The 22,523-nt window shown below is 42.4% G+C and overlaps 1 protein-coding gene and 1 long non-coding RNA gene across 3 annotated transcripts; both read right to left on the bottom strand.

The window, feature by feature from the left end:
* Positions 1-324: 324 nt before the first annotated feature.
* LOC118964320 lies at positions 325-9,496 on the bottom strand. The gene is made up of 3 exons (XR_005051367.1): positions 9,278-9,496; positions 9,033-9,122; positions 325-1,419 (listed from the first exon to the last, which is right to left on the bottom strand). It is a non-coding gene; the product is annotated as an uncharacterized LOC118964320 (long non-coding RNA).
* A 302-nt stretch (positions 9,497-9,798) lies between these two features.
* On the bottom strand, positions 9,799-14,711 carry LOC110520506 (renin receptor). 2 transcript variants are annotated; one of them, XM_021597879.2, is made up of 9 exons: positions 14,450-14,673; positions 13,248-13,378; positions 12,584-12,712; positions 12,364-12,459; positions 11,893-12,030; positions 11,737-11,790; positions 11,494-11,643; positions 11,183-11,302; positions 9,799-10,820 (listed from the first exon to the last, which is right to left on the bottom strand). In XM_021597879.2, exons 1-9 carry the CDS (start codon positions 14,499-14,501, stop codon positions 10,626-10,628), a joined length of 1,065 nt encoding a protein of 354 aa, XP_021453554.1. In that variant the 5' UTR covers positions 14,502-14,673; the 3' UTR covers positions 9,799-10,625. The 2 variants fall into 2 exon arrangements, with proteins under 2 accessions (XP_021453554.1, XP_036830956.1); XM_036975061.1 differs by lacking the exon at positions 11,183-11,302 and having other exon boundaries at positions 14,450-14,711.
* Between the last annotated feature and the right edge of the window lie 7,812 nt (positions 14,712-22,523).

Below are 22,523 nucleotides of genomic sequence, written 5' to 3'. Positions count from 1 at the left end.
TCAAGGCTTAAGATCCTTCTTTAACCTGCCTCCTCCTCTTCATCTACACTGATTGAAGTGGATTTAACAAGCGACGTCAATAAGGGATCATAGCTTCACCTAGTCAGCCTGTCATGGAAAAAGCATGTCCTTAATGTTTTGTACACTGTGTATAACCATACCAATTGTAACCAGGCTGTAATTTCATGTTGAAGTTATGTAAGAAATGTTTATGATTCATAGCACTTCTTGATCATTTTTAATGTTCGTTAGTGAGTATAGTACCTAATAGCTCAATGGATATTCTGGGAACTTATATGCCTACAACACAATAAAAGACAAGTCGACCAGATAGTTTTCAAGTTTTTATTAGGGAAGCTGCAGCAGGGGCATCAGAACAGCTCAGTCCCTGGGTGGAGGGGTTGGTGAGCAGGTCGTCACACGCTGCAGCCATAAAGGGTCATCTGGTGTCAGAGGTTAAACAGAGCTCACTGGACCCAATATTAACCTGAGATCAGTGTATATGAAAATGTCATAACTTCACACAATCTTCACACTGACTTAGTGACCGAAAGTTGGAATTACAGCAAGTATCTCAGCTTAGTATTTGGTCCACTGAGTATGGGCACACTGGACAGAGACTGGGACAGCAAGGGCATGACAACATAAACATTTTTCAGTTGGAGGGCTGTTAAAGAATATCTTCTATAGATCAGTAAATAATCAACTTTTTATTGCGATATCGTATTAGCATTCTTGGGTTCAGAAACCTACACAACGTAAATTAAATGGAATGACTTATGTCATAATTTGGTCTCAAAACTAGTCATCATTATGGTCGTAGTGACATTTTCTATGGGAATGCTTTGATTAAGGTCAGCAAAGTTAAGTAAGAGCATGTTGGGCTATACAAAAAAGTGATCAAAGTTTATTGGTTGCGTACAGATTTGCAGGTGCAGCAAAATTCTTATGTTTCTAGCTCCAACAATGCAGTTATATCTAGTAATACAATACATAATCCAAACTTTTGAAGAAGAAATTAAGACGTATCAGAATAATGTATGCGAATGTAGAATTTCCCTGATTAACGTACAAAAGTTTTTTTCTGGGTGTAAGTAACAATACTAGAAATGTTCTGAGCAAACAAGGTAAGAAATAACACAAACAAATCTAAATACTGCAAAGTTGTCGGGGAGCGAGGAACAAGGCGACTGCGTCTCAACATACAGTTCTGTGAATGCATCCTTTTCAAGACATGCTTAATAATAAGTTATTGGTCCCAGCCAGTTATCCAGTGTGACCTTTAACCTCAGGATCCGCACTTCTGCACGGCTGTCTCTGACGACGCCGGGCCGCCGTTGGCGATACCATCATCAGGTTCAGGGGTCATTACGGCCGCCGGTGGATCAGAACCTGATGTCAACTGCTCCTTCTTAAAGCCTGAGGAGCACACACACACACACATTCTATGTAAAGGTTATGCAAAGGGAAAACAAGGTTTAGTAGACCAGCGCCAAAATTGATTTAGTTACCAAAAGATGCAATTAGCCTGCCTAATCGTAGTGACTGATAATGCTTTATAAATCCTAGCCGTACATAGCTGGTTATCAAACAAGAGCTCAAGAAGTATCCAATTGTCAAAACAGTTGCCGTCACGACTGACACAGGGTAAACGTTAGACGTATTTTAAAGACATATGGAGTGACCTTAGAGTGTTATTATAGAAGTTGCTACACAGATCTAAGAAATGTTGTCCAACCAGGGTTTAGAGATTAACCTTCTCAGCCGGTGCTTAAAATGTGGAGATGCAATAAGCTAATTGAAATTAGAAGACTTAGCCTGCAAGCCATGGGATAACTCAGTCTCTGATAAGGGAACCTATTACCAGTGCCAGCCTGCCCATTGGGCAAAAACTGGTTGAATCAACATTGTTCCACTTCATTAAATAATAATAATAATAATAATAAATGTGATGACGTTGAATCAATGTGAAAAACTGATTGGATTTTCAAAAATGGAATTTAGTCTTTTTCACCCAACTTTGAACATAAATCCAATGTCATGGTGAAATGTTTCGTTGATTTCACATTGGTTGACAACAGAAACAGAGGTTGAACGGTCTGTGCTACATATCAGTGGAATGTATCAATGGCCGATATTGCCCTATTAAAATGTATACATGCAGTAAAGAGGGTAATGAAACACAGGGCTCTATTCAATGTGGATTGATGAACTACAGATTGCGTGATAGAGATGTAAAGGTCATTTCTGACTGAGCTGACATAGGCAGCGAGTTAAAGAGCCTGCAGACTGTGGGGGAAAACACAAGGAAGTGGTTATTGGCGGTTCTAACAGTGGATATTCATAAAATCCGTCATGATTTATGTGTTCTAACAGGCCCACAATATGGTTATTAAAATCAAATATGGATATATTAAGCTGTTTATGCAGCATAATGTTGGGTTTTAACTTGAAATGTACTTATTCCCGTCACTATATAATAACTTATTGATTACGTTACATGTATGATAAGGCAGGCCAGCTGCAGGGCAATAGTATCTGATAAGGCAGGCCAGCTGAAGGGCAATAGTATCTGATAAGGCAGGCCAGCTGAAGGGCAATAGTCTCTGATAAGGCAGGTCAGCTGAAGGGCAATAGTATCTGATAAGGCAGGCCAGCTGAAGGGCAATAGTATCTGATAAGGCAGGCCAGCTGCAGGGCAATAGTCTCTGATAAGGCAGGCCAGCTGAAGGGCAATAGTATCTGATAAGGCAGGCCAGCTGAAGGGCAATAGTCTCTGATAAGGCAGGCCAGCTGCAGGGCAATAGTATCTGATAAGGCAGGCCAGCTGAAGGGCAATAGTCTCTGATAAGGCAGGCCAGCTGCAGGGCAATAGTATCTGATAAGGCAGGCCAGCTGCAGGGCAATAGTATCTGATAAGGCAGGCCAGCTGCAGGGCAATAGTATCTGATAAAGCAGGCCAGCTGAAGGGCAATAGTATCTGATAAGGCAGGCCAGCTGAAGGGCAATAGTATCTGATAAGGCAGGCCAGCTGAAGGGCAATAGTATCTGATAAGGCAGGCCAGCTGAAGGGCAATAGTATCTGATAAGGCAGGCCAGCTAAAGGCAGGCCATGCCTAGTAGGAGGTTATAAACACGTGCTTGTGTAATCATAACCAGGGCCGTTACGTTAACTGTATTTCCGCCACACCGGTGATCACGAGTCATGACGGCAGTCAAATTCCACGTAACCGTTTAGTCACAGTAAGGCTTCTCCAAGCTCTGATGCTGCTGATAGTCATTAGTAGCCCACCAAACTTGTTAACTGCTTGTTCTCAGCACACTATTGTCCCTCTAATCACTCTGACATCAATGCAAATCTAATCAAAAATCTAATCAAACACTTCATGAGAGGTCATGAGCTCATGTTGCGCAAAATTATTATAGGCTATGCAATTGCGCAAGAAAACAGAGTAATGACCACTATTAAAAAGAGAAGGATCACATCAGCTTTCTATAGGCTAGGCCTACTATATTTATTTATCAACTTTCCTAATATTAAGCACACTGCTTCTCTTTACAACAGGAGTCTAGACTACCTGTCTGGCATGAAATGAAAATGAACAGTGGGAAAAGCGTCCTCCATTCGCTTTTTAAGTTCATAGATGACGTGTTTTTTCCCTCTGCCCCCATTTCGATACGGGTGCATGATAATGGTCCATTCTAAATCAAAACTCATTTTACACATATATTATTTAGTAAATGTAAAGACAAGATTAAACCAAGAATAGTTTGATGGGTGACAATATTAGCCAATCACATGTGAATGATGCCCAGCTTAAGGCAAGAAACATTGCATGCCTTGTTTTTGTGACTTTTTGTAGTCATAGTCGCACACTTCATGTAGTCCAGCCCATAGGCCTATATGTTTTGAGAAGGTTTTTATCACAACTAAAGTGGCCAAATAACTTTAAATGAAGCACATCCATACGCTTTACAGCAGATGTAGAGCCTAACTGGCATACAATATCCAGCACCTGAGTTTCAAGTTTGGGGAACAATTTTCAAATGCATCTTTATAATAAAAACATTTTCCTGTATAATCACATTTGTGGTCACATTTGAGAATGGTGTTTTCTGCTAATGGAACATTTGCTCTTATATCCTACTGCCGTGAAGAACTGTCGTGTGCATTGCTGGGCTTATAATGTGAAGAAATACCCTAATAGTTTATAAACCTTTTAAGCTAAATGTTCTGATCTGTTGCGTCAGGCTCATTGCTTAAAACAGGTTTTTTGATGCTAGTGGTTGTATTCATTTGGGATCTATCGTGTCCCACAACTGTCCCAGACTATGTTGGGAATATTTATTTCTCGCAGAGAATAGGTCGACTTTTGTCCTACAGGGGATAGTAGATTGACAAAGGATAGTGCTTCTGCTGTTCGTTAGGTCTACTCATCTTGTTGGCTGACGAAAAGCAAATGTGGACAGTTCTTCCAATATCTTCAATATGAGCCTCGGAATTGGATAAGGACGCGCTCAGTTGCGTTCACGATGGGTCTGTCTTGTAGCCTGTGAGAAAGACCAGATCGATCACGTGACAGAGTCATGTGAGTGAGAGGTGCTTCAGCACGCAGCCGGGAGGAGGGAATGATCATTATTATATTCAGCCCAAGGGTCCAAAGTCCCTTGGGAATGGATGTTTTTAGGGGGCATTACAACCACACAAAAGGGATGTAGCCAGGAAATTGCTTGTCAAATTGTGAATGAGAGACTGATGAAGTGTGTGAAGCCTGCACAAAAAAAAATATATAACGTATTACATATTTCATTGTAAATACAATAAATGTGTAAATACAATTTAAAAAATGTAAAATATTTAACCTGCTCCAAAATAACTTCAGAGTCACGCTCATAAAGTGTATAATAGTTTCCCCTTCTTTATCACAGAAAAGGCAGATGTCTAATTTCATGGATTTAGAGGACAACTGCAAGGGTATGTTTGTGCAAGATTTTAAAGTGAATTTATTTGACTTTATTTGATATACAAAATGTGTGAGGGAGCAATCAAGCTCTCTTCCATTCAATTTCAGTAGCATATGCGTTCCAGAAGAATTTCCCTCAAGGAGATATCTTGTTCTTGGAGTTAAAAAGTAATTACATTTGTTTTCCAGCAGGGGGAAACCTTCTAACAGAAGTTGTGCACCTATCTTGCCATTTTCTCCAAAACACAAATTACATTTAATTAATTGAGTAAGTCCTGAAGGTATTGCTTTGCATATAGAATAACATTCTTTATAACGTATAGGGAAGGTCTATTTTTCTAAAGAACTTTCTATAAGAGTATATTTCCTTCTTTATCAAATAAATCAATTAATTCTTATTTCTATGGTTGTAAGGTAGTTTAGCTCTGTGGCATTGTTCGGTAATGCCAGTATACTTAACAATGGTATTGTTAAGTGGCGCCATTGTTCTAATCTATGCCATAGATGTAGTTAGTTCTGTGGCATTGTTCTAATCTATGCCAGTGTAACGGATGTGAAACGGCTAGCTTAGTTAGCGGTGGTGCGTGCTAAATAGTGTTTCAATCGGTGACGTCATTTGCTCTGACTCCTTGAAGTAGTGGTTCCCCTTGGCTTTTGTGGAGCGATGGGTAACGATGCTTCGTGGGTGACTGTTCATTGATGTGTGCAGAGAGTCCCTGGTTCGCGCCCGGGTATGGGCGAGGGGACGGTCTAAAAAAAATACTGTTGCACCAGAGGTAGTTAGCTCTGTGGCATTGTTCTAATCTATGCCAGAGGTAGTTAGCTCTGTTGCATTGTTCTGTAATTACAGCGTTCTTAAAGCTGCAATATGCAACTTTTTGGGTGACCAGATTCACATATAAATGTGAGTTATAGATCTGACATTCACACAGTAGTAATTCAATATTAAACTGATTATGGCAGTAGGCAGATTATGCAATAGCCATGTAAACACCTTACTAAATCTTAAAATCAAAGAAGACATACAGATGAAGTCAGAAGTTTAAATAAACAAGTTAATGACTCCAACCTAAGTGTTTCAACCACTCAACACATTTCTTGTTAACAAACTATAGTTTTGGCAAGTCGGTTAGGACATCTACTTTGTGCATGACAAGTAATTTTTCCAACAATTGTTTACAGACAGATTATTTCACTTATAATTCACTGTATCACAATTCCAGTGGGTCAGAAGTTTAGATACACTAAGTCGACTGTGACTTTAAACAGCTTGGAAAATTCCAGAAAATTATGTCATGGCTTCAGAAGCTTCTGATAGGCTAATTGTCATCATTTGAGTCAATTAGAGGTGTACCTGTGGATGTATTTCAAGGCGTACCTTCAAGCTCAGTGCCTCTTTGCTTGACATCATGGGAATATCAAAAGAAATCAGCCAAATTGTAGACCTCCACAAGTCTGGTCTAATTTCCAAATGCCTGAAGGTACCACGTTCATCTGTACAAACAATAGTATGCAAGTATAAACACCATGGGACCACGCAGCTGTCATACCGCTCAAGAAGGAGACGCATTCTGTCTCCTAGAGATGAACGTACTTTGGTGCGAAAAGTGCAAATCAATCCCAGAACAGCAGCAAAGGACCTTGTGAAGATGCTGGAGGAAACTTGTACAAAAGTATCTATAGCCACAGTAAAACGAGTCCTATGTCGACATAACCTGAAAGGCCGCTCAGCAAGGAAGAAGCCACTCCTCCAAAACTACCATAAAAAAGTCAACTGCACATGGGGACAAAGATTGTACTTTTTGGAGAAATGTCCTCTGGTCTAATGAAACAAAAATAGAACTGTTTGGTCATAATGACCATCGTTATGTTTGGATGAAAAGGGGGGAGGCTTGCAAGCCGAAGAACACCATCCCAACGGTAAAGCACGGGGGTGGCAGCATCATGTTGTGGGGGTGCTTTGCTGCAGGAGGGACTTGTGCACTTCACAAAACAGATGGCATCATGAGGCAGGAAAATGATATGGATATATTGAAGCAACATCTCAAGACATAAGTCTGGAAGTTAAAGCTTGGTCGCAAATGGGTCTTCCAAATGGATAATGACCCCAAGCATACTTCCAAAGTTGTGGCAAAATGGCTTGAGGACAACAGTCAAGGTATTGGAGTGGCCATCACAAAGCCCTGACCTCAATCCTATAGAACATTTGTGGGCTGAACTGAAAAAGTTTGCGCGAGCAAGGAGGCCTACAAACCTGACTCAGTTACATCAGCTCTGTCAGGAGGAATGGGCCAAAATTCACTCAACTTATTGAGGAAAGGCTACCCGAAACGTTTGACCCAAGTTAAATAATTTAAAGGCAATGCTATCAAATACTAATTGAGTGTATGTAAACTTCTGACCCACTGAGAATGTGATGAAAGGATTAAATGTCAGGAATTGTGAAAAACTGAGTTTAAATGTATTTGGCCAAGGTGTATGTAAACTTACGACTTCAACTGTACACCTGGTTCTTTACACTCTAAACACCTTAAATCGGCGATTCGAACTCAGAATCAAATATGCTTCCCAAAAATAACATTGTCACTGTGGTAGAATAGTAGTTTATTTTGATTGCCGACTTTCTGCATCCATCAGGGTGCCACCAGGTTTCACGTGTCCATGTAAGCAGGTTAATTTGGGGAAATCTTTATTTTTTGCAAAGCATGTAAACTTTAATAGAACTATGATATTAATCTGACTAGCCACTATAACCAGATTGTGTGCATGTAACCATAGTAATTGAAAGCAAGTATAAGAAGGGGTAAATCTTTATTAAATGTGTCATTCAGTCTGACAGAGTTTATAATAAACACGTTTCCTAATTCATTGTGATATGACATATAATGCCGCCTAAAAAAATCCATGCGTCATTTGTACAGACGAGAGTGCTCTACAATCGGAGTAGATGGCTAGAGTGAATTTACGAACGCACCCAAAGATACGCTGTCTAAAAATCGCTCGACCTTTTCCTGGTTGCTAAAATTCTAAATTGTTCGCCTAATTTCAGTTTGTGATAAAACAAAAATTATGTATTTTCAGCTGGTGTACAAAACCGAAAGGAAGACGCAAAAACACATCTTAAGAGTTCTTAAGAGTTATTTGTGATAAAACAAGAGCTGACATACATACAAATCATTAAAAGCCAGACAGAAAATATTTACACAAGAAGCAATCTAATATCACACAGTCAAAACTCACCGTCGTTTAGTTAAGTTCACCATTCTGCGATTCTCACTGTTAATAAACATCAGGCGTTTCAACACAAAGGTTCAAAAATTATGTATTTTCAGCTGGTGTACAAAACCGAAAGGAAGACGCAAAAACACATCTTAAGAACTCTCTTAAAGAACTCTTAAGATGTGTTTTTGCGTCTTCCTTTCGGTTTTGTACACCAGCTGAAAATACATAATTTTTGTTTTATCACAAACTGAAATTAAGCGAACAATTAGAATTTTAGCAACCAGGAAAAGGTCGAGCGATTTTTAGACAGCGTATCTTTGTTCGTAAATTCACTCTAGCCATCTACTCCGATTGTAGAGCACTCTCGTCTGTGTGCCAGAGCGCAAAAATAACTGATGAATTTACGAACACGGAACACCCATTGAATATGAACAGTGTCAAACGTCGGCAAAAAAAAGGTATTACATTGTTGCCAGCAGCACAGCTCGTCACTAACGCTCTAGATAACATAACAGCCTAAACAGCTCTGTCATGGTGAGTAAAATGGTCAGTGAGGTGTTCTGTCATTTGTGTCTGGAAGTAGCTGACAAGCTAGCCAACTTTAGCCAGTTAACGTTCGGTCAGACCCTTCTCGACCAGCGCGTTCAGTGAGCGCTCCGAACGCTCCGAGAACGAAACGCTCTGAATTTACGAACAACCCAAAGTGCACTCTGACACACTGGAAGCAATTTACGAACGCACCCTGTACTACGGCATTGTTAGGTAACGCAAGTGTTCTTGCATGGCATTGTAGATAAGTTGATAACAATCAGCATTGTTGCATATCTATGGCATTACTGTTCTTACCAATAACACCACATGGTGTGAAGATGGGCTTCTCCTCTTGCTCTCCCTCAGCAATGTGGGCCCGAATCTTCCTCACCGTCCAGATGCTGGCTGAAAGATGGAGAGAATGAGACAGATAATTATTTGCAAAACATTATTGAAATGACACCTCACAATATTTCATTGGCATAGATGTGTATAGCCTGAGTAACATGACTTCATATATGTTACTTTGTAACAACTAGAATGAAGAAATCGGCGCGCACCTTTGATCAGCAGTCAGACCATGGCGCGAGAGTGTTCTTCTTTCTCCTCAGAAAATTGATGTTTTTGTCGCCAGATAGAGGGATTTCTTTTAGTAGTACAGTCGATCTGCTGTTACCAAACCTGTTACCAAACCAGTTACACAAAAGCACACCCAATTACGTATTCGGATAACCTTAGAGGTGGAGTTTCAGGAACTCGTCTCTCTATTGGAGCAGATAGCTACACGGCTTCACTGATTGGCTACTTCTATATGGCGCAATAGTTACGTCTGACCTAGTCTCGTGATCTGCTTATGTATTGGATAAGTGAATTGAGGAGTATTTTTGGTGATGGTAAACATGTCATACATATCACTCTGAATTAGAAAACGTGTTTATTATAAACTCGTGTGACACATTTACTAAAACTAACTGTGGGACAATTTGTCCCAGGTCATTTGTGCCAATGTATCACTGGTTCCTGTAGACTATAGTGGTTTAATAAACATGAGAATTCAATTTGCCGATTGAAGTACACAAACTTATGATATTAAATCATTTATTGCCCATACTGTACATAATATTTTGTTTCATATTGTCCACAACTGCAAAATTCATGCAACATGCCAGTGAATATTACAGACCTCCCCATACCAATACAGCAGTTTATTCAAGATATTTGCATTTCTAACTTCAATATATACACATTTCACTTTAACTTAAGTTTTATATCTCAAAAAATACAATCATTTACATCACACACACCATATAATTCTCAGTCTTTCAGGGCATTACAATAATTTTTATTTTATTTTTACAAAAAATAAAACTGGACATTTTCAATCACCAAGGAAGTAGGACAACTACTGTGGACACTCAAAATAAATGTGAAGTGTGGGCTAGAAGGTACATGACTAGGCTTCAGACACAGCTCTACAGTGTTACAATTCTGTATAGTCAACCTTTGCAGTACTTACCAGTGACATTACAGTGAACTGCACCTCACATACATCTCATACATATTGGATTAAACTATTACCTCCACCTGAACAACTGCTATTCTGGTGTCTACTCCTCAGTCCACAATCAACCCCTATAACCTTGTGTATACCTGAGAGTTAGGATAGGTATACGCTATTTGGTTTATAATTAGTTCGACCATGGCTTATATACCAAGCTGGGTGGAATTATTTTCACCATATTGCTTATACCTATCCAACTCTCTCAGATCTAAACAAGTACGTAGAGAGTAGGGGGTAAGACTCCAAGGCCCCACATCTTTATTTTTCACACAAAACAAGAAAAACAATAAACTTCCACTAGGATAGGAGAGGGCTAATTGGAGGGCTGGAGTGTTGCTGGGCAGACTTTAGTCCAACCTGATCTTCTGATTGGTCATCCTGTAGATGATGCTGTCATATCCTGGGTCCATGTTCCACAGATTGTATGAGATGACAATGACAGCCAAGGCAAGGATGATCATCAGCCATAGCACGATGTTGAAGATCACTGCATAATTAAAGTTATATTTATAGGCCAGGTTATAGGGACTACCAGGGTTACTCTGTGTGATGAGGAGAGAAAGGAGGAAAGAGAGAGAGGATTTCAGTAGTTGCAAATCTCATCTATGAAGTATAGAATTTCAGACACATCTAAAAATACTCATGGTTTGATACATAAATATATACAACAGAGGAGGCTGTTGGGAGGAGCTATAGGAGGACAAGTTCATTGTAATGGCTGGAATGGAATAATTAGAACGATATCAAAAATATAGAAAACACATTGACTCTGTTCCATTCCAGCCATTACAATGAAATTGTCCTCCTATAGCTCCTCCCACCAGCCTCCACTGATCCATCGATATGTACATAAAACATAAAAACAGAAGATCTGGGCAGATGAAGCTAATATAAACAAACATACAATCTGTTTGGACTCCAGGATGGAGCGGGACTTCCTGGTCAATGGTGCCTCAAAGCTCTTCACCGTGACAACCTCGACCACCGCACTGTCACCATAGAGACCAAACACATCCTCACCAAACTACAGCACAGGAGAGAGAGAGCAAAAGAGAGCGAGAGATGACAAACAGGTGGTCACGTATAGAGATGAAACACTACTCGTGCCACTGCCACTAAACATTTTATTTGATATATAGATGCCCCCAGGAAGCCCCCCCACACAAACTCTGCCACCGCTGCTGAAAAAAATCCTAGGGGAAACACTGTATTTACCTTCTGTAGGACGTTGGCCAGGATGGCGGTGGCATCTCGATACTGTGGGGAGTCCTGTCCGTAGCGACGGCCCAGCTCCTCCAGGCCAGACAGCTCCAGGGAGTACAGGTCAGGGGAGTGGTCCTGGGCCAGGTGCCGGTGTCTCTGCAGCTACATGAGGGTGAGGGGGTTAGCCACAACAGATGACCAGCGTTGAAATTATCCAATTCCCCTGTGCCCAACAAACAACATATTCAGTCTTACCAGGGCAGTGATGTCATGCAGAACCTGGACCTCAGACAGGAAGAGCAGATCAGCCTATAAGAAGAGAGGAAGAAGGTCAGAGTTCAGAGATCAACCAACCCTTATTCACTTTAACCGAGGGACGCAGATAGAACCAGCACTAGTTATGCATGTTACCTCAGCGTTGCGGTTGAGGGAGTTAAGTGGCAGGGAGGCCAGCACGGAGCCATCCTGGGAGAGACGAGAACGGATCTGCTGCAGGGTCACAGGCAGGTCCTCAAACACCGCGTTGGCCTTCCCCAGCATGTACAGCCTCTGTAGACACACGTAGACACACACACAATAATGGCACCGGAGGGGATGGCTGACGTTTTACGGGCTCCTAACCAACTGCATTGTTGGTTAAGGGCTTGTAAGTCAGCATTTCACAGTAAGGTCTACTACACCTGTTGTATTCAGCGCACGTGACAAATACATTATTATTTGATAACATTACTATCCCCCTGCACATACAAACCCTCTGGAAAAAATAAACCTTTCCACATAGGCTGGGTTTCTGTACAGCACTTTGAGATATCATCTGATGTACGAAGGGCTATATAAAATAAATTTGATTGATTGATTGACATGTGCTGGTCCATACAGTACCTCCTCACTAGGGGCCAGCTGGAGGACCACAGGAGTGTCCTCAGCAAAGAGAGAATGAACCGTCTCAGCCACACTGTCCAGGTTGAAGGGTACCGGCTGGAGGAGAGAGGGAACAAGGGAAGAGTTATTAATAATAGAGCCTTGGTGAAGAATCTCATTCAAATTAGAACGTTGCTGCTGCTCAACCATCACCTCTGATGGGGAGCCTGGCCTCACTCACGTTCTCCAAGGGATAGGAGGCCACATTCTGGGGCAGGGCCAGGCTGTCCACCCCCCTCACCACCACCAGCACGTTGGCCCTGGGACGCTGGAACAACTGACCTGCCCGGAGGCCAGGCCAGGAGAGATCCTACAAACACAGACGTTAGAGTATCATGTAAAATACCAGAGGCTTGCGCACCTGTTCAAACATAGGATATGCGCCTGTGTGGGTCTTCACTGATGCAAGTGGACCCGATATACCTGAGACCCAACCCCCAAATTCAAACTTATGCTATAGGCTATGCAGAGCTGTGGTCAGGTCCACTCTGGTCTATCAGCTGTAGTTACATAGACCCGATGACAATCAAACAGGACCTGACCCGGACCCAAGGGACATTTAGTTTATGCAAATACGGTTAATTTATTGACATATAGAAGGCCTGGTCAATATAATATAAAGACCTATTTGTTAAGCAGAAGAGCAACTTGGCTGATAAACATAATGTTGGGGTCCAATCGGGTGTGGTCGATACTGTTAGGGTATGGGTTAGGTCAAGTTGTCTTCCGGTCCGATTGTTCTAGGGTCTGTTTGAGTCTCCATTGTATTTTTTTCAATGATCGGGTCAGGTCTGATTGTCATCAGGTCCTGGTCCAAATTGTTGGACCCTAAAGTGTGTGTGTACCTCCTGGACAGAGAACCCCATAGTCAGAGCCACCATATCTGGAATCTTCTCCCCAGAGATTGGCCAGTCTCCCTTTTGGAAGGACACGTACTCTGGGGCCTGCAATATGGTGAGGCTGTCCCCCTGAACGCCTGAGGGAAAACAGAAGGAATTGGTTTGGTTCAAATAATATTGTCTATAAACAACCTACTTATCAAAGCTAGCTACTGTTTGGAGTTCAATATGGTGTAGGTGGAGGGGACACCAGGGCCACATAATGACTTTTGGAGGTTCATCTAGGTGGGTTCTGATAGTATGGTGTTGCCATTTGCTCCCACTTGCCTGTTAATTACAAACTGTGAAAGACAGCCATTTCATGAATGGGAATGCCAGGCTACAGGAGCTAGTTAGTTAGCCGGAGTCTCGTGACTGGGAAAGCAGAAGGATTTTTGAGGAAGTTAAGCGAATATGGTGTGTATTCATTAGTTGGATGCCAATTCAAAACGTTTTGTCAGTTGCAAACGTTTTGCAATAGTAACTATAGGAACCAAACCGAAGCAAGTAGAACGAAACGTGGAGGGACCGACCTGAATTTTTCCAATAGAAACTCTCGTTATCGTTCAAAACGTCTTCCGTTTGGAGTAAACGATTTGCAACACACCAAACGTTTAGCAACAGAATCCGACTAATGAATGCTGTATGTCACGTGATACAGCTGGCTAGCCGAGACGATCCCCTGTGAGTCTGGTTAGTAAGACAGCTTACAATGAACCATAGCCATATTGCTAGATAGTGTTGTGCACAACAACAGACGGGGTAAAACTGCAGGAAATGGCTCATCATGTTAGCTCATGTTTTGTCGTTCCAGTTCGGTGGTTGTTGCTGCCAGGCGGTCAGGCTGTCAAGTTAGCTTACTAGCAAGCTAGGGAAATTAGCCCAACTAAAAAGCAGTATTTAATCGTTATAACATATTTATAAGGGAAAGACACGGCTTGCCACAAGTTGCCAACAATATTTATATCAACACGATTGGAAGTGTTCTTTAAAGTCATTTCTTTAGCGTTAACGTTAGCTAGCTAAAACGGTTAGTGCCTCTTAGCTAACGTTACCGTTTTCATTAATGCAAATGACTCGTTAACGTTATAGCATCCCCATGAGATCATTTCCAGAAAACGATCTACATCAGTAGCTAAATAATCATATATAAGATTTCCAATTTTTACCTGCCGTAAAAGCCGAGCAGAAGATAAACGCTACGCTGAATAAAGTCTCCATCCTTCGGCGATTTTCCAGCAACACAATTCCCCTTTTGCTCTAACGTAGATCAGATGACTCGCGTGTCACGTATATCTTCTTCGTGTGACTTTCCGGAAGAATAGACGCTGTGTTGTGTTTTGCTGCTTGTCGCAGGTCAGAGTGCGGATTGCACATTTTGGTCACAAACAACAAGAAAAAGGGGCATGGGAGAGTCTTATATTGCACCACTATCTAACCCTGCACCTATACACTACCCACTACTTTCGCCCAAAAAGGTCCTACACCATCTTCCTATAGACCGTCAGCACTTAAATCTCTCACCCCCAAATATTCCCCTGCTGCTGCAACTACCACGTATATCTTCTGTGATTTTCGCACCAACGGCACAGTACATTTGATCACCATGGCTATAAATACAAGAAATCAGCGATCTAAGGCACTGCATCTCAGGGCTAGAGGCGTCACTACAGACACCCTGGTTCAAATTCAGGCTGAATCACAAACGGCCGTGATTGGGAGTCCCATAGGGTGGCGCACAATTCTCCCAGTGTCGTCCGGGTTTGGCTGGTGTAGGCCATTATTGTAAATACGAATTTGTTCTTAACCGACTTACCTAATTAAATAAATAAATAAAATACTACAACTCATCCTCTTTGGACCTCTCTTTTCAGGCTGACTCACTGGCGGACTCACAGTCAAATCACTCACCCTTGGGCTATCCTCTAGTCTCTTCATTGCCTCAGTATAGGAACATTTGTGCCCAACTCAAACTCTGGCAATCTCAACCTGTCGCTCTCTCACCCGTGCATGTTGACACACAGTGCTTTCTCTATCCCAACTGTACACTCCCTCTGACTATGCCCTCCTGCAACTTTCTCACATCTTGGGATCTCCCTTCTACACACTGCTGCAACATGTCAGAATCCTTGGCACCTATAAACCACTGTAGCGGGTTCGGAAACATAGGCCCTCATAGAATAGCAAATATAATCTAACCTGAATTTATCAGATAGAAACTCTGTGTCAAAGCTCAACAATACAACCATTCCTGTGTTTTACTTGTTATATTGTATTTACTTCGCCACCATGGCCTTTTTTGCCTTTACCGCCCTTATCTCACCTCACTTGCTCACATTGTGTATAGACTTATTTTTCTACTGTAATATTGACTGTATGTTTGTTTTACTCCATGTGTAACTCTGTGTTGTTGTATGTGTCGAACTGCTTTGCTTTATCTTGGCCAGGTCGCAATTGTAAATGAGAACTTGTTCTCAACATGCCTACCTCAACATGCCTGCCATTACCACCGGGTCTACTTCTCTCCAAACTGCGGTTGTCAGAAACACCAGGAATATTATTTTTCATTTGATCCACCTCAACACTGAACGCTACCCCACTGATCACCCCTTTGTGTGGCGCCCTGTTCCGGAGAGCAAAGCACGCCACTGGTTGAACCTCGAGCCGTGTGAAGCACCGCTTCTTCTGGGCAAAGGATGTACAAAAAATCTAATCAATTCCACTTCTCTAAACTTTCACAGATGTAACCATTCCTAGTTTGTCCTTTACCCAGCTTGACAAAACGTATGGGTCTGCCAAAAAGCAGGAATCCACTCTTTCAAAAAAATCTTCGGTAACATTCACAGGGCAAACGTTGGAAGTCTCAACCACACATGTCGCCACAGTTAGGCCCACTTCATCCTGGTCTGGCTCAACCCCAGCGCGCTCAACACTAACGACTGACTCCAATTCAATATTCTCAAGAGAGCAAGAAGACCTAAAAAATAAGATTACTTGGTTTGTATTCAGGAGACGAAGGTATGTACTCAGGAGTTGAAGGTCTGAATTTAACACAATTCTTGCACTTTTGCATCATTGTACCTATTGTCACGAAGATGCTAGGAATGCATTATGGGCAAGAATTGGTCTTTCAGAAAGCCAGAAACATTGATTGATTTCTGAAAAAATAAATATTGTATGGCTATTGAAATATGTAGTTAATTGTTTCCATCCTTTGACATGTTCAGCTAAGGAAAATCAATACCGGAAGTAGGGACTTTTCAATAAACTGTTGAACAAAACATCATCATCGTCCATGTCCTTTTCACCTGTAATATCAAGTACATCCACTGGATGGGGGTATAGGATCATAAATTAACCAACCAGGGTCCATTTAGGGCTTACTCGGACGATGCAATAAAAATAATTTGTGAATGTTAAGGGAAAATTGCGGAAGTCAATAAATGTTTATTTAATTTTAAGGTCAGCTTCAGGGGCGGATTGGTCCTCTGGCAACTCTGGTAAATGCCAGATGGGCTAGACCATTTTTTGTTGGATGGACTGGTCAAAATTGACACACACACAAAATATAGATTTTGAATAAAAAATTAAATAATGAAAAGCTGACCAATGGGCCTGTAAATATTTAATTAGAAAGATGTTTGTGCAATTTCTCTGTTATACTAATCTATAATGAGCCTTTGGCTGATCAGTGGGCAACGGCCGGCCCCCCTACAAAGATTGGCCGGCCTGGTTTTCTGGTTACTCAAACTCCCATTCAACGTCAAAAGCAGCATCAGCAAAGAGACCTGCTCTGATTCTGTCATCATTTAGATCATGGATTGTAAAAAACAGAAAGTGTGCCTATTAACGTAGAAAGAGCACATTCTACATTGTAACTTCACTCAAAACGTCCTATTTTCGGGCGGCTAAAGCCATGATTTGGTCAAAAAGTGAAGTTCATTATTCTTATGATTCCTGTAATGAAAGTATCTGCCCCTGCGCCCCCAGTGAGGGCACAATATTTCAAAATGCAATTGTGGGAAAAACACAATTTTGGAAGATTTGTCCCCTTGTCCTTGTCAAAGAGAACAGGGTCTCAGCTTTCTGAAGGTATAATTTGAATTTCTCAATATCCAGCTCAATAGCTACTATTTTACAACCAAGATATTTGATATGGCTTTGAGATATGGAGCAGCATGCGTGAAATGTGCAATGGCCATTGCGAGGATTAGACTATAGGTCTCGTGGTAGTAGCCTACAACTGCAAAGTTTTTAAAGAACATTACATTTACTGTTGGATGAATACATCCACTGCTACTAACAGTGGGTATTATATTTAGAGATTTGCGATCTAGTTAATGTGTTTTGACATGGACCACCAACACCAGGTAAAGAGGGCGCAACAGTTCCTTTACTTCCTAAGACGGCTGAAGAAATTCGGCATGCCACCCAAGGTCCTCTCTAGTAATACTACCACTGCACCATCGAGACGTCTTGACCGGTTGCACCCCGGCCTGGTACACAAGTTGCTCCATCCACGACCGGAAGCTGGTTGTGAAGACAACCCAATCCATCCCTGGGGACATCTACTTGAAATGGTGCCTGAGGAAGTTACGCAGCATCAAAGGACCCCACACAGCCATGAGATGTTCTCTCCCATACTGTCGGGCAGACAGTGTCAGAGCATGAGGTCTGATACCAACAAAGGACCCCACACAGCCATGAGATGTTCTCTCCCATACTGTCGGGCAGACAGTGTCAGAGCATGAGGTCTGATACCAACAAAGGACCCCACACAGCCATGAGATGTTCTCTCCCATACTGTCGGGCAGACAGTGTCAGAGCATCAGGTGTGATACCAACAAAGGACCCCACACAGCCATGAGATGTTCTCTCCCATACTGTCGGGCAGACAGTGTCAGAGCATGAGGTCTGATACCAACAAAGGACCCCACACAGCCATGAGATGTTCTCTCCCATACTGTCGGGCAGACAGTGTCAGAGCATGAGGTCTGATGCCAACAAAGGACCCCACACAGCCATGAGATGTTCTCTCCCATACTGTCGGGCAGACAGTGTCAGAGCATCAGGTGTGATACCAACAAAGGACCCCACACAGCCATGAGATGTTCTCTCCCATACTGTCGGGCAGACAGTGTCAGAGCATCAGGTGTGATACCAACAAAGGACCCCACACAGCCATGAGATGTTCTCTCCCATACTGTCAGGCAGACAGTGTCAGAGCATGAGGTCTGATGCCAACAGGCTCAGAGACAGTTTATATTTTTATTTATTTTATTTTTAATTAACCTTCATTTAACTAGGCAAGTCCGTTAAGAACAAATTCTTATTTACAATGACGGCCTACTAGAAGGCAAAAGGCCTCCTGTGGGGCTGTGATTAAAAATATAAATAAAAATATAGGACAAAACACGCATCACGACAAGAAAGACAACACAACACTACATGAAGAGAAACCTAACACAACATAGCATGGCAGCAACACATGACAACACAGCATGGTAGCAATACAACATGACAACACATGGTAGCAACACAACATGGCAGCAACACAACATGGTAGCAGCACAAAACAGGGTACAAACATTATTGTGCACAGACAACAGCACAAACAGCAAGAAGGTAGAGACAACAATACATCACGCAAAGCAGCCACAACTGTCGGTAAGTGTCTATGAATGAGTCTTTGAATGAAAATATTGAGATAAAACTGTCCAGTTTGAGTGTTTTTTGCGGCTCGTTACAGCCGCTAGCAGCAGCAAACAGCACACATGCGGTCACTCACACATATCACAACTGCTGATACAAGAATCGTATTTACTATTGCTAATACTGCTCAATTTAAACACTTGTCCCCCAACCTCCCTTCCCTGATACATGTGTAAATATTGGACTATAAATTGTGCCCTGTATCATACTCTACTGAGCAATTTACTTTATGTTCGTATTCTTATCTTTTCTTATTTTCTTATTGTTGTTGTATTGTCGAGAAGGAAACTGCAGGTAAGTGTTTAGTTGGACGGTGCATACCATGTGCATCCTGTACATACCACTAATAAAACACAAACTTCCCCAAATTCATTAGCCTATGATATTAGTTAGTGAACAAAAATATACATCTCTATAGAACAACAAGATCAGGATATTCTGGAGTCCTATTTTGACAGTAAAATATCAACTAATTGTCAACCCAAACTTCATGACAATCACTGGATTGGGTTTCCCATCAAAATATCTTGAATCATCCATTCCTGCTTGAACGTGTTAGATGACAGAACTTATTTCTTAAATAGCTCAGTAGTCTATTTATGATACTTCTTAATAAAACACTATGAATTACTTTATCAGATGGTTACTCATCGACCAAATCAAGGGCTGGTGCCACCCACTGTAAAAGTTAGTGGCACCAGTAACACCAGGAGAAAAGTCTGGTAACAGTAATTAATACTGAGGGTAGGTGTTCATTCAGGGGAACACTTATGACAGGCACTAATTTGCAATATAGCCAAAGTTGTTAGCTTGGTTTTAATAACATAAGGCTTAACACAGACAGACTGGGTGAGTGGGTTGACGAGATGGTGTGCATGCAGTGAAGTGGGCCGGTGTGGATAAAATTACAGGGCAGAATCCTTGTCCCAGTCTGCCCCTGGTCAGCTTTATCACATTTGATGTCAAATTATTTACTTTCTTTGTAGATCTGACACCACCACAAGAGCAGTAAATCAAATCAAAACAAATCAAGTCAAATTTTATTGGTCACATACACATGGTTAGCAGATATTAATGCCAGTGTAGCGAAATGCTTCTTGTTCCGACAATGCAGCAATATCTAACAAGTAATCTAACAATTCCACAACAACTACCTAATACACACAAATGTAAAGAGACGAATAAGAACATGTACACATAAATAAACTCAGCAAAAAAAGAAATGTCCTCTCACTGTCAACTGTGTTTATTTTCAGCAAACTTAACATGTGTAAATATTTGTATGAATATAAGATAAAACAAATGACACAAACTGAACAAGTTCCACAGACATGTGACTAACAGACATGGAAAAATGTGTCCCTGAACAAAGGGGGAGTCAAAAATCAAAAGTAACCGTATCTGGTGTGGCCACCAGCTGCATTAAATACTGCAGTGCATCTCCTCCTCTTGGACTGCACCTGATTTGTCAGTTCTTGCTGTGAGATGTTACCCCACTCTCCCACAAAGGCATCTGCAAGTTCCCAGACATTTCTTGGGGGAAAGGCCCTAGCCCTCACCCTCCGATCCAACAGGTCCCAGACGTTCTCAATGGGATTGAGATCCGGGATCTTCGATGGCCATGGCAGAACACTGTGAATCCTGTCTTACAGGAAATCACGCACAGAACGAGCAGTATGGCTGGCGGCTTTGCCACGCAGGAGGGTCATGTCAGGATGAGCCTGCAGGAAGGGTACCACATGAGGGAGGATGATGTCTTCCCTGTAACGCACAGCGTTGAGATGGCCTGCAATGACAAGCTCCGTCCGATGATGCTGTGACACACCCCACCAGACCACCTCCAAATCCATCCCGCTCTAGAGTACAAGCCTCGGTGTAACGGACCCTCACCCCTGGTGAGACAAAACCGCGACTCGTCAGTGAAGAGCACTTTTTGCCCGTCCTGTCTGGTCCAGCGACGGTGGCTTTGTACCCATAGGCGACATGTTGCCGGTGATGTCTGGTGAGGACCTGCCTTAAAACAGGCCTACAAGCCCTCAGTCCAGCCTCTCTCAGCCTAGTGCAGACAGTCTGAGCACTGATGGAGGGATTGTGCATTCCTGGTGTAACTCGGAGCAGTTGTTGTTGCCATCCTGCTGTCCCACAGGTGTGATGTTCGGATGTACCGATCCTGTGCAGGTGTTGTTACATGTGGTCTGCCACTGTGAGGACGAGCAGCTGTCCATCCTGTCTCCCTGTAGCGCGGTCTTAGGCGTCTCACAGTACAGACATTGCAATTATTTGCTCTGGCCACATCTGCACTCCTCATGCCTCCTTGCAGCATGCCTAAGGCACGTTCACGTGGATGAGCAGGGACCCTGGGCATCTTTCTTTTGGTGTTTTTCCGAGTCAGTAGAAAGTTTCCATAACTGTGACCTTAATTGCCCACCGTCTGTAAGCTGTTAGTGTCTTAACAACCATTTCTTCGGTGCATGTTCATTAATTGTTTATGGTTCATTGAACAAGCATGGTAAAAAGTGTTTTAACCCTTTACAATGAAGATCTGTGAAGTTATTTGGATTTTTACGAAATATCTTTGAAAGACAGTGTTCTAAAAAAGGGATGTTTCTTTTTTTGCCGAGTTTATATGAGCGATGGCCGTGCGGCATAGGCAAGATGCATTAGATGGCACAGAATGCAGTATATACATATGAGATGAGTAATGTAGGATATGTAAACATTATTAAAGTGGCTTTATTTAATGGCCTTGAGATAGAAGCTGTTTTTTCAGTCTCTCGGTCCCAGCTTTGATGCAGCGGTACTGACCTCACCTTCTGGATGATAGCGGGGTGAACAGGCAGTGGCTCGGGTGGATATTGTCCTTGATGATCTTTTTGGCCTTCCTGTGACATCGGGTGGTGTAGGTGTCCCGGAGGGCATGTAGTTTGCCCCCTGGTGATGCGTTGTGCAGACCTCACTAACCTCTGGAGAGCCTTACGGTTGAGGGCGGTGCAGTTGCCGTACCAGGCGGTGATACAGCCCGACAGCATGCTCTCGATTGTGCATCTGTAAAAGTTTGAGAATGTTTTGGATGACAAGCCAAATTTCATTAGCCTACTGAGGTTGAAGAGGCACTGTTGCGCCTTCTTCACCATGCTGTCTGTGAAGGGGGACCATTTCAGTTTGTCTGTGATGTGTACGCCGAGGAACTTAGACTTTAACCTTTTCCACTACTGTCCTGTCAATGTGGATGGGGGGGGTTTGTTGATGTTGAGCGAGAGGTTATTTTCCTGACACCACACTCCAAGGGCCCTCACCTCCTCCCTGTAGGCCGTCTCGTCATTGTTGGTAATCAGGCCTACCACTGTGGTGTCGTCTGCAAACTTGATGGTAGAGTTGGAGGCGTGCTTGGCCATGCAGTCATGGGTGAACAGGGAGTACAGGAGAGGGCTGAAAACGCACCCTTGTGGGGCCCCAGTGTTGAGGGTAAGCGGGGTGGAGATGTTGTTTCCTATCTTCACCACCTGGGGGCGGCCCGTCAGGAAGTCCAGT

This window comes from Oncorhynchus mykiss, chromosome 3, assembly GCF_013265735.2.
Source record: "Oncorhynchus mykiss isolate Arlee chromosome 3, USDA_OmykA_1.1, whole genome shotgun sequence".
In the NCBI taxonomy this organism is placed as follows: domain Eukaryota; kingdom Metazoa; phylum Chordata; class Actinopteri; order Salmoniformes; family Salmonidae; genus Oncorhynchus; species Oncorhynchus mykiss.
This window is presented reverse-complemented; position numbering and strand designations above follow the sequence as displayed.

What these genes read in the sequence shown, in the direction of transcription:
- LOC110520506 (XM_021597879.2), bottom strand. Translation starts at nt 14,501, where the DNA reads ATGGAGACTTTATTCAGCGTAGCGTTTATCTTCTGCTCGGCTTTTACG. An exon ending in TGGGGTTCTCTGTCCAGGAG is followed by an intron (nt 12,713 to 13,247) that starts GTACACACACAC and finishes CTGTGTTTGTAG; the next exon opens with GATCTCTCCTGGCCTGGCCT. An exon ending in CCTCCTATCCCTTGGAGAAC is followed by an intron (nt 12,460 to 12,583) that starts GTGAGTGAGGCC and finishes TCTCTCCTCCAG; the next exon opens with CCGGTACCCTTCAACCTGGA.